General features: G+C 38.9%; 1 protein-coding gene and 3 long non-coding RNA genes across 4 annotated transcripts; 2 read left to right on the top strand and 2 right to left on the bottom strand.

The window, feature by feature from the left end:
• Positions 1-345: 345 nt before the first annotated feature.
• Positions 346-1109, bottom strand: LOC149501827 (uncharacterized). Its single transcript, XM_089731795.1, has 4 exons — positions 846-1109; positions 752-779; positions 529-706; positions 346-482 (listed from the first exon to the last, which is right to left on the bottom strand). Exons 1-4 carry the CDS (start codon positions 1052-1054, stop codon positions 346-348), a joined length of 552 nt encoding a protein of 183 aa, XP_089587921.1. The 5' UTR covers positions 1055-1109.
• A 5552-nt stretch (positions 1110-6661) lies between these two features.
• LOC149501826 (uncharacterized) lies at positions 6662-9512 on the top strand. The gene is made up of 3 exons (XR_016324016.1): positions 6662-6811; positions 7393-9316; positions 9498-9512. It is a non-coding gene; the product is annotated as an uncharacterized LOC149501826 (long non-coding RNA).
• A 495-nt stretch (positions 9513-10007) lies between these two features.
• Positions 10008-11003, bottom strand: LOC149501825 (uncharacterized). The gene is made up of 2 exons (XR_016324017.1): positions 10485-11003; positions 10008-10155 (listed from the first exon to the last, which is right to left on the bottom strand). It is a non-coding gene; the product is annotated as an uncharacterized LOC149501825 (long non-coding RNA).
• A 619-nt stretch (positions 11004-11622) lies between these two features.
• On the top strand, positions 11623-12575 carry LOC149501824 (uncharacterized). The gene is made up of 2 exons (XR_016324015.1): positions 11623-11883; positions 12065-12575. It is a non-coding gene; the product is annotated as an uncharacterized LOC149501824 (long non-coding RNA).
• Positions 12576-13240: the final 665 nt, after the last annotated feature.

Raw genomic sequence — 13240 nt, 5'->3', positions numbered from 1 at the left:
TGTGGTGGTAATTATTTTAGTGCTAGAAACTTTGCTCTCTTTTGTTTATTTGTTAACTAGCTGTGCCCGCGACTCCGCCCGCGTGGAATAGCGACTTTGGGCAGCAGTCTTAAGACATATATTTTGGTTTATAAGCATCGTCATTTAGGTATTTAGAAAAATCTAATTTAAAGTAATGCTTCTCTATACACGATATGACGTATAGCCATCGGGGATCAAAGCATACAGGTTGCTAGGATTGCTAACATGTGACAGAGCTACATAACCGTGTGACCGAGTTGACTGTGTGAAAAGCAGTTAACACTTATATCTACACCCACAACTTTTAGCGTCTGACCTTGGTCTTTATTTATTATCATCACGAAGCATAGGCTCAATGGAAACGCGATCGGTAGTGAGTTGTGCTTCCCGTTCTTCTAGTGTCTCCCGAGACCAGGCAAGCTTTTGCTGTCCGAACCCTCTGAGAGCCCAGACGGATTTCCCTATCAATTAAGGGATCAGACTTAAGCGATAGTGCATGAGCCTCACAATCGGCAGAGAGACGTGCTTCTCGTTCTTCAAGTGTCTCCTGAGACCAGGTAATTGCTATCCGAGCCCTCTGAAAGCTCAGATGGATTTCCCTATTAGTAAAGGTCTCAGACTCAAGCGATAGTGCATGTACCTCGCGATCGGCAGTAAGACGTGTTTCTCGTTCTTCAAGTGTCTCCTAAAACCGGGAATTTGCTGTTCAAACCCTCTGAGGAGCTCAGGCGGGATTCCCTATCAGTGAAAGTCTCAGACTCACGCGATAGTGTATAAGATTCACGATCGATGGACAAACTTGCGTCACGCTGTTCCCTGTTCACCCTAATTCGAGTGGTCTTTTTTGAGAACAATGTGAACTCAATCGAGATTCTCGCTGAGCCGAAGTTTCTCTAACACGAAACCTCGCCTGACGTTCCTGAGATGTAGTGAGTATTGCCTCATGACCTGCTTCAGATTCTTGTGATCGAACTAATTTCATCCTTTTAGCATTCCTACTGCACTGGGAGAGGTTGGATCTTTTTCGAGGCATTCTTACAATAAGTAGTACCCACTAACACAACGTTGTTTGGTAAACACGTATTTATCATAAAACTAAATTATAAATACTTACAGATTATTACACAGTTTAACTTTATTACAGTTTATTGTTATTAATTATTAATAACTATCAAGTCGTGTCAACCTAATCTTTTAACTATAGAAAACAAACGTGCCTATGGGTTAATTTATTCATCGAGCCCTACGTCGCAAGCGACGGGTTCGTCAAGGGAGCAGCGACGCGGCATCGGCGCGCTTTGTATACCCGCGCGGCTGCACAGACGTAAACAATCTACAAACGCCCAGCTACGTGATTCTTTAAATTGGCATAACTTTTTTTATTTATGAACCGATCGACATGAAACAAACACTAAATGTCAAGTAAAGCGTACTACAATCAATTAGTAACAATTAGTAAAGACCACATTTGAATCGGCAGAGCTGTTTCTGAGATTAGCGTGCGCAAACGCACAGACAAACAGATAAACAGACAAAAATTCTAAAAATCCCTTTTTTTTTATTATATTGGGTTCATAAAGCCCCCTATAACAGTTTTCCTGAGATATGTTCCATGTAGAGTCAGCGACCAGTTACGATTTTATTATATGTATTGATAATGATGATTATGATGATGTATTGAAGATTTAACTATTCTAGGACGTTTCAACCTAATCTTTTAAATATAGAAAAAAAAAGTGCCTATGGGTTAATTTACTCGTCGAGCCCTCGGCTCGGCAAGGAGGTAGCGGCGCGGCATCGGCGCGCTTTGTATACACGGGCGGCTGCACAGACGTAAACAATCTACAGACGCCCAGCTACGTGATTCTTTAAATTGGTATAACTTTTTTATTTATGAACCGATTGATATGAAACAAACACTAAATGTCAAGTAAAGCGTACTACAATCAATTAGTAACAATTAGTAAAAACCACATTTAAATCGGCAGAGCTGTTTCTGAGATTAGCGTGCACAAACGCACAGACAAACAGATAAACAGACAAAAATTCTAAAAATAACATTTTTGGGTTCTATTGCGTTCATAAAGCCCCCTATAATAGTTTTCCTCAGATATCTTCCATGTACAGACAGCAACCAGTTACGATTTTATTATATGTAGTATTGATAAGCGATAAAAATAAAGATATCTAGTAAGAGGGGGCAACTTAGGGTGATCATTTTTTAAATTAATTATAAATTAATAAAAGACGAAGAAACAATTTTTACATTTGAACATTAACGAACAAACGACGAATAAATAATTAAAAATTAAAAAAAATCCGAAAAAAAGGGGCCCAAATTCATTGAGCCGGACGAAGCCAGTCTCCTGATATTAAGTATATAATCTATGGTTTCCTGTAGTCACTATACATTTTGGGACTTTTTGGCGGGAACGCGATGAGTGAAGTTGTGTGATTTGTTTTATTTTGTCTATTTAGTGTTTCTTCGGGTTTAAATGTGTAATAATGGTGGTTTATTAACCGTTTAATATCTGTGAAAGTGCACAAATGTGGGAAAATGAAACAAAACCTCTGGACGTAACTTCTCGGGATCCTCCAAAAAGTCCACTGAAAAAATCTTAGTAAATGACCACCATTTTACTGAGATTAGATTTCATCTCATATCATCTCATTTCATTTAATTTCATCCCAGTTGATTAATGTCTCAAATTAATCATTTTCATTTCATTTCACTCCATATCATTTTTCATAAAAATAAGAATATAAATTAAAATAAGACATGGTCATAAATTCACTTAAAAAAAACTATACACTTTTTTATGGACTTTTTGGCGGGAACGCGAGGAGTGAAGCTGTGTGATTTATTTTATTTTGTCTATTTAGTGTTTCTTCCGGTTTAAATGTGTAATAACGGTAGTTTATTAACTGTTTAATATCTTTTAAAGTGCACAAATGTGGGAAAATGAAACAAAGCCGCTGGACGTAACTTCTCGGGATCCTCCAAAAAGTCCACTGAAAAAATCTCAGTAAATGACCATCATTTTGCTGAGATTATACTTCATCCCATATCATTTCATCTCATGTCATTTCATTTCGTTTTCATTTCACTTCATGCTGTTTCATAATAATCAACTTCATTTCATTTCATAATATCATTTTCATATAAAAAGTTACGTATTATGAAAATTAAAATAAGACTTGACCTAAAGGTTACCAGGTCATAAAATCCCTTAAAAAAACTATACATTTTTCAGCCATGTTTTTTTGGTTTTATTTGTGTATCAATCGTAGCAGTGACTGTTAACGTATTAGTTTAATTTTTCTGTGCAACTCTCATGTTAATTATACTGTTATCGTAAAATTATCATAAATTTTCAGTGCAATAATTATTTATTTACAATCGTATCGTATTTACAATCGATCGCACGCAGAGTGTACTGGGGGCCCTTCCATGCCCTGCGTCAGTCTCTCACGCAACCCGTGGTCGAGCACGTACTATGTTCCGCGGTTCATTCGGGTGTTGCCTCGATCTCACCTCCAACATCCTACCTCTCCTAATCCTACTCTCCAAAAATTAACAATCATGAAGACGAAAAAAAAAAAGAAAAGGGTTTCACAGGCCGTCCCCCATTCCACATTTAATGTGGATTTCAGCAATGTCAGGGGCCTACATAGCAACCTTGACGCCGTACACCACCACCTTGAGACGGCGCAGCCTGCCCTGCTTTTTTTAACGGAGACGCAGATATCTGCTCCGGATGATACCTCATACCTTGAATACCCCGGCTACGTATTGGAGCACAACTTCCTGCGTAAAGCCGGGGTGTGCGTATTCGTCCGGGCTGATGTCTGTTGTCGCCGTCTTCGGGGCCTCGAACAACGGGACCTGTCCCTCTTGTGGCTGCGCGTAGATCACGGGGGCCGTAGCCGAATCTACGCGTGCCTGTACAGGTCCCACAGCAGTGATGCAGGTTCAGCTCTGTTTGAGCATGTGCAAGAGGGGACTAACCGCGTGCTTGAGCAGTACCCATCTGCGGAGGTGGTGGTTCTTGGAGACTAACGCTCACCACCAAGAGTGGTTGGGGTCCAGAACCACTGACCTCCCGGGTCGGACTGCCTACGATTTCGCCTTGGCCTACGGCTTCTCCCAGCTGGTGACACAGCCCACCCGTGTCCCAGATATCGAGGGGCACGAGCCTTCTTTGTTGGACCTTCTGCTGACCACAGATCCGGCCGGATACAGTGTGGTGGTCGACGCTCCGCTTGGATCGTCTGATCACTGCCTTATTCGTGCTGCCGTACCACTCTCTCGTCCTGATCGTCGAACGACGACCAGGTATCGAAGAGTTTGGCGGTATATGTCAGCAGATTGGGATGGATTGCGTGAATTTTACGCATCCTACCCATGGGGGCGGTTCTGCTTTTCCTCTGCTGATCCTGACGTCTGTGCGGACCGTCTTAAAGACGTGGTGCTCCAGGGGATGGAATTGTTTATTCCCTCCTCTGAAGTGCCCGTTGGGGGTCGCAGCAGACCCTGGTATAACAATGCCAGCAAGGATGCTGCACACCTCAAGCGGTCCGCATACGTGGCATGGGATAATGCCAGGAGACGTCGGGATCCTAACATCTCAGGGGAAAGGCGGAAATATAACGCCGCTTCCAGGTCCTACAAGAAGGTAATTGCCAAGGCGAAGTCGGAGCACGTCGCTAGAGTTGGCGAGCGATTGAAGAGCTATCCCTCCGGGAGCCGTGCTTTTTGGTCGCTCGCCAAAGTTGCAGAAGGAAACTTCTGCAGGTCTAGTCTCCCACCACTGCGCAAGTCCGATGACAATCTGGCCCACAGCGCGAAAGAGAAGGCTGACCTTCTGGTCAAACTCTTCGCCTCGAACTCGACTGTGGACGACGGGGGTGCCACACCACCGAACATCCCCCAGTGTGATAGCTCCCTGCCGGATATCTGCTTCACACAGTGTGCAGTCAGGCGGGAGCTCCGACTCCTGGACGTCCATAAGTCGAGTGGGCCAGACGGCATCCCCGCAGTGGTTTTGAAAACGTGCGCCCCTGAGCTGACACCTGCGCTAACGCGTTTGTATCGCCTCTCTTATTGCACTAACAGGGTTCCGTCTTCATGGAAGACCGCCCACGTCCACCCTATCCCCAAGAAGGGTGACCGGTCGGACCCATCGAGCTACAGGCCTATAGCGATAACTTCCTTGCTTTCCAAGGTGATTGAGCGAATTATAAATACACAACTCCTGAAGTATCTTGAAGATCGCCAGCTGATCAGTGACCGACAGTACGGTTTCCGTCACGGTCGCTCAGCTGGCGATCTTCTTGTATACCTTACTCACAGGTGGGCTGAAGCCTTGGAGAGCAAGGGCGAGGCTCTTGCTGTGAGCCTTGATATCGCGAAGGCCTTCGACAGGGTCTGGCATAGGGCATTTCTATCGAAGCTTCCAGCATACGGGATCCCTGAGGGTCTCTGCAAGGGGATCGCTAGCTTTTTGGATGGGCGGAGCATCACGGTCTTTGTAGACGGTGACTGTTCTGATACCATGAACATTAACGCTGGCGTTCCACAAGGTTCGGTGCTCTCCCCCACGCTTTTCATCCTGTATGTCAATGACATGCTGTCTATTGATGGCATGCATTGCTATGCAGATGATAGCACGGGGGATGCGCGATATATCGGCCATCAGAGTCTCTCTCGGAGCGTGGTGCAAGAGAGACGATCAAAACTTGTGTCTGAAGTGGAGAACTCTGGGGCGAGTCTCCGAATGGGGTGAAGTGAACTTGGTTCAATTTAACCCGATAAAGACACAAGTTTGCGCGTTCACTGCGAAGAAGGACCCCTTTGTCATGGCGCCGCAATTCCAAGGAGTATCACTGCAACCTTCCGAGAGTATCGGGGTACTTGGGGTCGATATTTCGAGCGATGTCCAGTTTCGGAGTCATTTGGAAGGCAAAGCCAAGTTGGCGTCCAAAATGCTGGGAGTCATCAACAGAGCGAAGCGGTACTTCACGCCTGGACAAAGACTTTTGCTTTATAAAGCACAAGTCCGGCCTCGCGTGGAGTACTGCTCCCATCTCTGGGCCGGGGCTCCCAAATACCAGCTTCTTCCATTTGACTCCATACAGAGGAGGGCCGTTCGGATTGTCGATAATCCCATTCTCTCGGATCGTTTGGAGCCTCTGGGTCTGCGGAGGGACTTCGGTTCCCTCTGTATTTTGTACCGTATGTTCCATGGGGAGTGCTCTGAGGAATTGTTCGAGATGATACAGCATCTCGTTTTTACCATCGCACCGCCCGCCACCGGAGTAGAGTTTATCCATACTACCTGGAGCCACTGCGGTCATCCACAGTACGTTTCCAGAGATCTTTTTTGCCACGTACCATCCGGCTATGGAATGAGCTCCCCTTCACGGTGTTTCCAGAGCGCTATGACATGTCCTTCTTCAAACGAGGCTTATGGAGAGTATTAAGCGGTAGGCAGCGGCTTGGCTCTGCCCCTGGCATTGCTGAAGTCCATGGGCGACGGTAACCACTCACCATCAGGTGGGCCGTATGCCCGTCTGCCTACAAAAGCAATAAAAAAAAAAAAAAAAAAAATATTAATCTGACAAAGACAGTTTTAACTCTCAAATGAGCTCATGTAAACAAACGCCAACAACGGCCATTACCGTACCTGTATATACTTAAATTGTACTTAAATTTTTTTGGGAATTGTTTTAAATCAAAACGAAAACGTATACGTGGTTAATAAATATACCTATTTTATTATTGTGAAAGGTAAGTCAAATAATAAGCAAATGAAAACAACACAATTAAAGTCACTGTTTTCAATCAAAACACTGATAGAAGGATTTTTTAATTAATAATCATTTATTTAATTTAGTAAATTTAAATAATATTTTTTAACATTCAATAAATATTTATTTGGGTAGAAAGTACATTTATTAATTGTTAATAAGTATTTATTAACAGTTAACAAATATTTATGTCACATATAGTATATTCATTCAAACAAATATTTATAATTAATAAATGTTTTGTTGAGTGAATTTGTTTTGCTTGCAATGTCAAATGATCTGAAGATTGCTTATGAACAAAAATCATCTTTGAAACCATTTATCAATATCATATCATTTATTTATATATATATCATTCATTAACCATTAATAAATGTTTATTAACAATTTGTAAATTATACTTAATAAATTACATAATGACTGTTAATAAATACTTATTAAATCCTATGATGTTAGAAAATCATTTATTAACAGTTAATAAAGCTTATCAAATATAAACAATTTTTGCTATCCGTTTAAATATTTTCACTACATTTATTTATATGTTCTATGTACAATCAGCAATGCCAAAAAAAAGGAAAGGGGCCAATTTGAGCCGTCGAACGATCCATGCTAGAGCCATGCAAGATATAAGAGCACGAAGATCAAGCGAACAAATTCAAGAAAACAATGCAGATTCGCGTGTGAGAATGTCACAGTTACGTAAATCACGATTACAAGAGGCACGAGATGAACGAAATCAACAAAGACAACTAGAACCGTCAAATGGGATAAATAGGGATTCTGGGGTAAATGGGGACAAACCTGCGGAAGATGCTAAAAGTACCTGTAGCACGGAGTCTACCTAATTTTGTTTATTGTAATATTAATCAATGTATAGAAGAAAAACCAAGTTAACTAAGGAAACACTGAATATGAGTTAAGTTGGCCCCAAAAATTCGTCAAATTAAAATTGAAAATAGTGGTTGAAAAGTGTGTTTTAAAACAGCTTAAAGAAATTTTAAAAATAATAATGTTATCGTTGTTTTTTCAATAAGATCACAGTTTATATAAGTTTTTAATTCACCCGGAAATACCACAACAAACAAAGACAAGACAAAATAAAAAAATGTATATTTTTTCCTTTCTTTTTGGGGGAAATTGGGACGTATGTGGGGTAAAATGGAACGAGACTGGAAACATTAGGCACGAAAAAACACCAAATTGGAACGCGAAAAGACAAAACAGGGATGGCTTGTTAGGGTTGTCACTGATATCTTATAATAGATTTTTAGCCTATACAATCAATTGCGTAATGTAAAGAAGGGTAATGTGGTTTATGTAAGTATTCTAGGTAGAATAAAAGTATGTATATATATTTTGGAAAGGTTTAACAACGGTGGGTGATATTGCTCGGTAGACCGACGGTCCAAATGTTGACGGCGATGTATCGGCCCGACGTCACAGCAAACCGGTTTTGGGTGCGTGTGTCCAATGTAGTTGACTGATGCGCATCGACACGGCTGAAATATGTGTCGGAATAAAATGTAATGTGGTGTATGTAAATGCGTACCAGTTGTGCGTAAGTGTATATGTGGGAGTAGCCCACAATACAATTACTTTTCTTTTGGCGACATTTACTTTGTAATATCTGCCCGATCGTATGTCCTACCTACCTATATATCGCAGTACTGCGAGCTGACAACCCTTGCAAATATCCCAATTTAACCCTTACCCGTGTCAATTTGCCCCAGACATAGGGTAAATTGGGACGGCCATTATTTTACCGATTATTTCTTTAAAACGAAAAAATAATGTAACGGTTTATCACCTAGGTACGCTCAAGACTCAACTTATTTCTTTGGTTGAGCAGTGACTATTTAATTGCAACTATTTTAAAATTCAATCTGAAGTTCGATTGTGTCCCTATTTACCCCATTTGGCTGAACCATAGGTTATACACTTAATATATGACTAGGACGAAGAGTAACTCGCAGATAGATAGATATCAAAGATTGTAATTTAAAATATATTCGTTACTTTAATAAAGATTTATTTATTAACCTAAATAAAACATTTATTCTTTATAACGCTTTCGATTATAAATATATCCCCGCATACTTATAGTAGATAGTTATTTTTATTAAAAAAAATGTTTCCTAGAAATAACATACATGGCAAAACAACGTTGGCCGGGTCAGATAGTATAATATAAAAATAAGTTAAAATATTAACTATCCCGTTTTCCAATGGGGTTGGCCGGTTAAAGCTTTTCTCAGATGTCGCCAGCGTAGCTTGTTCCCTTGTCACAGAGAGCCGCCATTTTGTGTGTTTTGCGTTCGTGATATTTCGGCATTTTGTGACTTTGATACGGTTCTTATTACTTTCTAAGTAGTGCTAAACAGTTTTACAACATGTATTTCAACTGGATAGTTAAAGAATTAAAGGAGGAGTTGAGAAAACGTGTTGCATCTTTACGAAGAAAAAAAGTGGATTTTGTCGAAAGGTACAATGTTGATGTTTTATTTTAACTTAGAAAACTTCTCTCAAACTGTTTCCGGTAGCTATAATAATAATAATATTAAATTGTGTACCTTAGGAACTTTATTCCTTGTAGCATGTGCAAAAAGAATTGCTCATATTACACACATTACCTACCAACTAATGTATTATTTTGCTTTTTTCAGATTAGAGCTACATGACCAAAATTTTAATTTTGAAACAAAATGAAAAAAATGCTCTAGCAAAATATGCTAATATATATGATTTGCTAGTGGAACCATGCGGCATTTTCAATAGCCAAGAGCGCCCATATCTTGCTGCATCTCCTGATGGTGTGTTGGGCGAAGAAGCTATAATTGAAGTGAAATGTCCATACGCTAGCAGAAAACATGAAATAAATATAACAATGGTGCCTTACTTAGAACAATGTAACGGGATATTGTCTCAAAAAAAAACCTGCCCATATTATTATCAAATCCAAGGACAGTTATACTGCTCAGGCAAAACATACTGCAACTTGGTCATTTACACCTACAAGGACATCAAAGTGATTTATGTTGAAAAAGACAATAATTTTATAAATAATATGTTAAATAAATTAGATATCTTTTATGAAAATATTTTCAAAGAAGCATTGTATGAAAAACATCTGTATTATAACTATACACACTTGTCGAAATACAAAATCAGGAATATTTTTAATTATTTTTATTGACAATTCCTTCTCTAATATTACATAAGTAACTTCTCTACTTTTTGTTTCTTCAGAAACTGGTTTCATATTCCATGAAAATATAGATGATACAGCACCTTTCTTCAGATATTTATGTTAATGTTTGACACCTACAACACAAAGAATAACATTTAAATATACTATCACAAGGAAACCTGACCATAGTTTCAAAATATTTGTTATTGCAATGGATGCAGCGATTTAGATAGAACTTTCAATAGTAACAGCTGATAATTAAATACAGCTCATGAGGAATGTGTTTCCTCCAGTCTGATTTTGTGTTTGTTAAAAGGTTCCTTACAGCATAAATCTACTTGCAAAATTTGTTAGCAACTAATAGTATGCCTAACTAATTATTATTGGATTTTTTTAATAAGAGAACAAAGATGTGTGCTACACCTAGTCATGCATTATAAATATTTGACAGAAAGAAGCATACCTGTGTATTTACAAATGTTTTCATAGTCAGATTCCACAAAGTGTTTACGACATAACCTCGAACTTTGTGGGAGTACTTTTTTCGCGTCAAATGGCCTTTAACCACAGTCTTCTAATTTTCTTGTCCTTCGGGAATTGATGTACTCCAATTTCTGAGCATACTGGTACAAAACAACGCGTCATTGTGCTTAAAATAATTTTTAATCAAAAATTCCAATACAAATATTGAATGTTATGGGAACAATGCACACCAGCGCCACTTTGACAGTTGCCAACCCCATTAGAGCACAAGAGCGCATTATGCGGCATAATGCTCAACGTTCGTTCCCGATCCTGCGGACAGAATGGAAAGCAGTCGACGTCGCCCAAAACACGTCATTTCGGATCCTCCCGATCCACGAGTAAATTAACTCCCAGACACAGCCAACTGAATTTCTCGCCGGATCTTCTCAGTGGGTCGCGTTTCCGATCCGGTGGTAGATTCTGCAAAGCACGGCTCTTGCTAGGGTTCGTGTTAGCAACGTCATCAGATTTGAGCCCCGTGAGCTCACCTACAAACGTTAGGGTTACGCTGAAATAGGCTCTCAGCGAAGGCTGCGAAGCGTTGCTGTAGTTGAAACATTCAACGTTGAGCATTATGCCGCATAATGCGCTCTTGTGCTGTAATTGGAAAACAGGGCATGATTCCTACGTACAAAAAATTTGTTTAAGGTACCATGACATGGGGTAAATTGGGATTCTGGGGTAAATTGGGACAAACCTGCGGAAGATTCTCAAAGTACTTGTAGCACGGAATCTACCTAATTTTCTTTAAGGTAATATTTATCAATGTATAGAAGAAAAACCAAGTTAACTATGGAAGTACTAGACATGAGTTAAGTTGGTCCCAAAAATTCGTCAAATTAAATTTAAAATAGTGGTTGAAAAGTGCGTTTTAAAACAGCTTAAAGAACTTTTAAAAAAAGTAATATTATCGTTGTTTTTTCAATAAGATCACAGTTTATATAAGTTTTTAATACACCTGGAAATACCACAACAAACGGTAAGTTGCAATATTCTTATTTTAAATACAATATTTCGACAAAATAAAAAATGTATATTATTTCCTTTCTTTTTGGGGAAAATTGGGACGTATGTAGGGTAATGGGGTTGGCCGGTTAAAGCTTTTCTCAGATGTCGTCAGCGTAGCTTGTTCCCTTGTCACAGTGAGCCGCCATTTTGTGTGTTTTGCGTTCGTGATATTTCGGCATTTTGTGACTTTGATACGGTTCTTATTACTTTCTAAGTAGTGCTAAACAATTTTACAACATGTATTCCTACTGGATAGTTAAAGAATTAAAGGAGGAGTTGAGAAAACGTGGTGCATCTTTACGAGGAAAAAAAGTGGATTTTGTCGAAAGGTACAATGTTGATGTTTTATTTTAACTTAGAAAACTTCTCTCAAACTGTTTCCGGTAGCTATTATAATAATAATATTAAATTGTGTACCTTAGGAACTTTATTCCTTGTAGCATGTGCAAAAAGAATTGCTCATATTACACACATTACCTACCAACTAATGTGTTATTTTACTTTTTTCAGATTAGAGCTATATGACCAAAATTTTAATTTTTGAAACAAAATGAAAAAATTGCTCTGGCAAAATATGCTAATATATACGATTTGCTAGTGGAGCCATGTGGCATTTTCATTAGCCAAGAGCGCCCATATCTTGCTGCATCTCCTGATGGTGTGTTGGGCGAAGAAACTATAATTGAAGTGAAATGTCCATACGCTAGCAGAAAACATGAAATAAATATAACAACGGTGCCTTACTTAGAACAATGTAACGGGATATTGTCTCTAAAAAAAACCTGCCCATATTATTATCAAATCCAAGGGCAGTTATACTGCTCAGGCAAAACATACTGCAACTTGGTCATTTACACCTACAAGGACATCAAAGTGATTTATGTTGAAAAAGACAATAATTTTATAAATAATATGTTAAATAAATTAGATATCTTTTATGAAAATATTTTCAAAGAAGCATTGTATGAAAAATATGTGTTATAACTATACACACTTGTCGAAATAAAAAATCAGGAATATTTTTAATTATTTTTATTGACATTTCCTTCTCTAAAATTACATAACATTACACATATGAAATTAATCGTTCTATGTGAACCCTCTGACTAACTAATTTTTGATCTATCTTTAACTGAACACCTGGGATTTGTGATTTACCTTTTAAAAAAGATGGGATATTTATACTAATTCCTTTAGAGGCAAACAGATCCTGTACATTAAAACCTCTGTCTGCCATAATACTATCTCCATATATTTTTATGTTTATAAGAACTAAATGACGCTTTTTGAGCATCAGGTTGACTAGGCTTCTGTATGCCTATTTCAGTCCCATCTATAATCACCCTTGTGGAGGGAAAATGTGTTCTAAAACAATTAGGCATATAATAATTTACTAAGCTGGCTAGGCCGAATGTCAATTAGGCTCTAGATATCACTGACAAAATTGATCCATGTTACAACAATATTAGACACTTCAGTTTTACTTACACCGAAAATTTTACTTAATTCAAAATCTGTTGTGTTTCTTCTAAGCTTAATTAGTAACATTAAAAATTGATCTTCTATTGATATGCCAACCACTCTACTCCAGCAATATTTGCCATTGGCAAAAGTGTGATTAAAACTAATGAAAACTTAGATGCTGTTTCCAACCCGGTGTAGTATTGCACTGTCTCATCGTCTGCA

The sequence above is a fragment of the Bombyx mandarina genome, chromosome 12 (assembly GCF_030267445.1).
Source record: "Bombyx mandarina strain Sakado chromosome 12, ASM3026744v2".
NCBI classification, from domain to species: Eukaryota; Metazoa; Arthropoda; class Insecta; order Lepidoptera; family Bombycidae; genus Bombyx; species Bombyx mandarina.
Note: the sequence above shows the minus strand (reverse complement) of the source record. Positions and strands in the feature narration are given on the sequence as shown.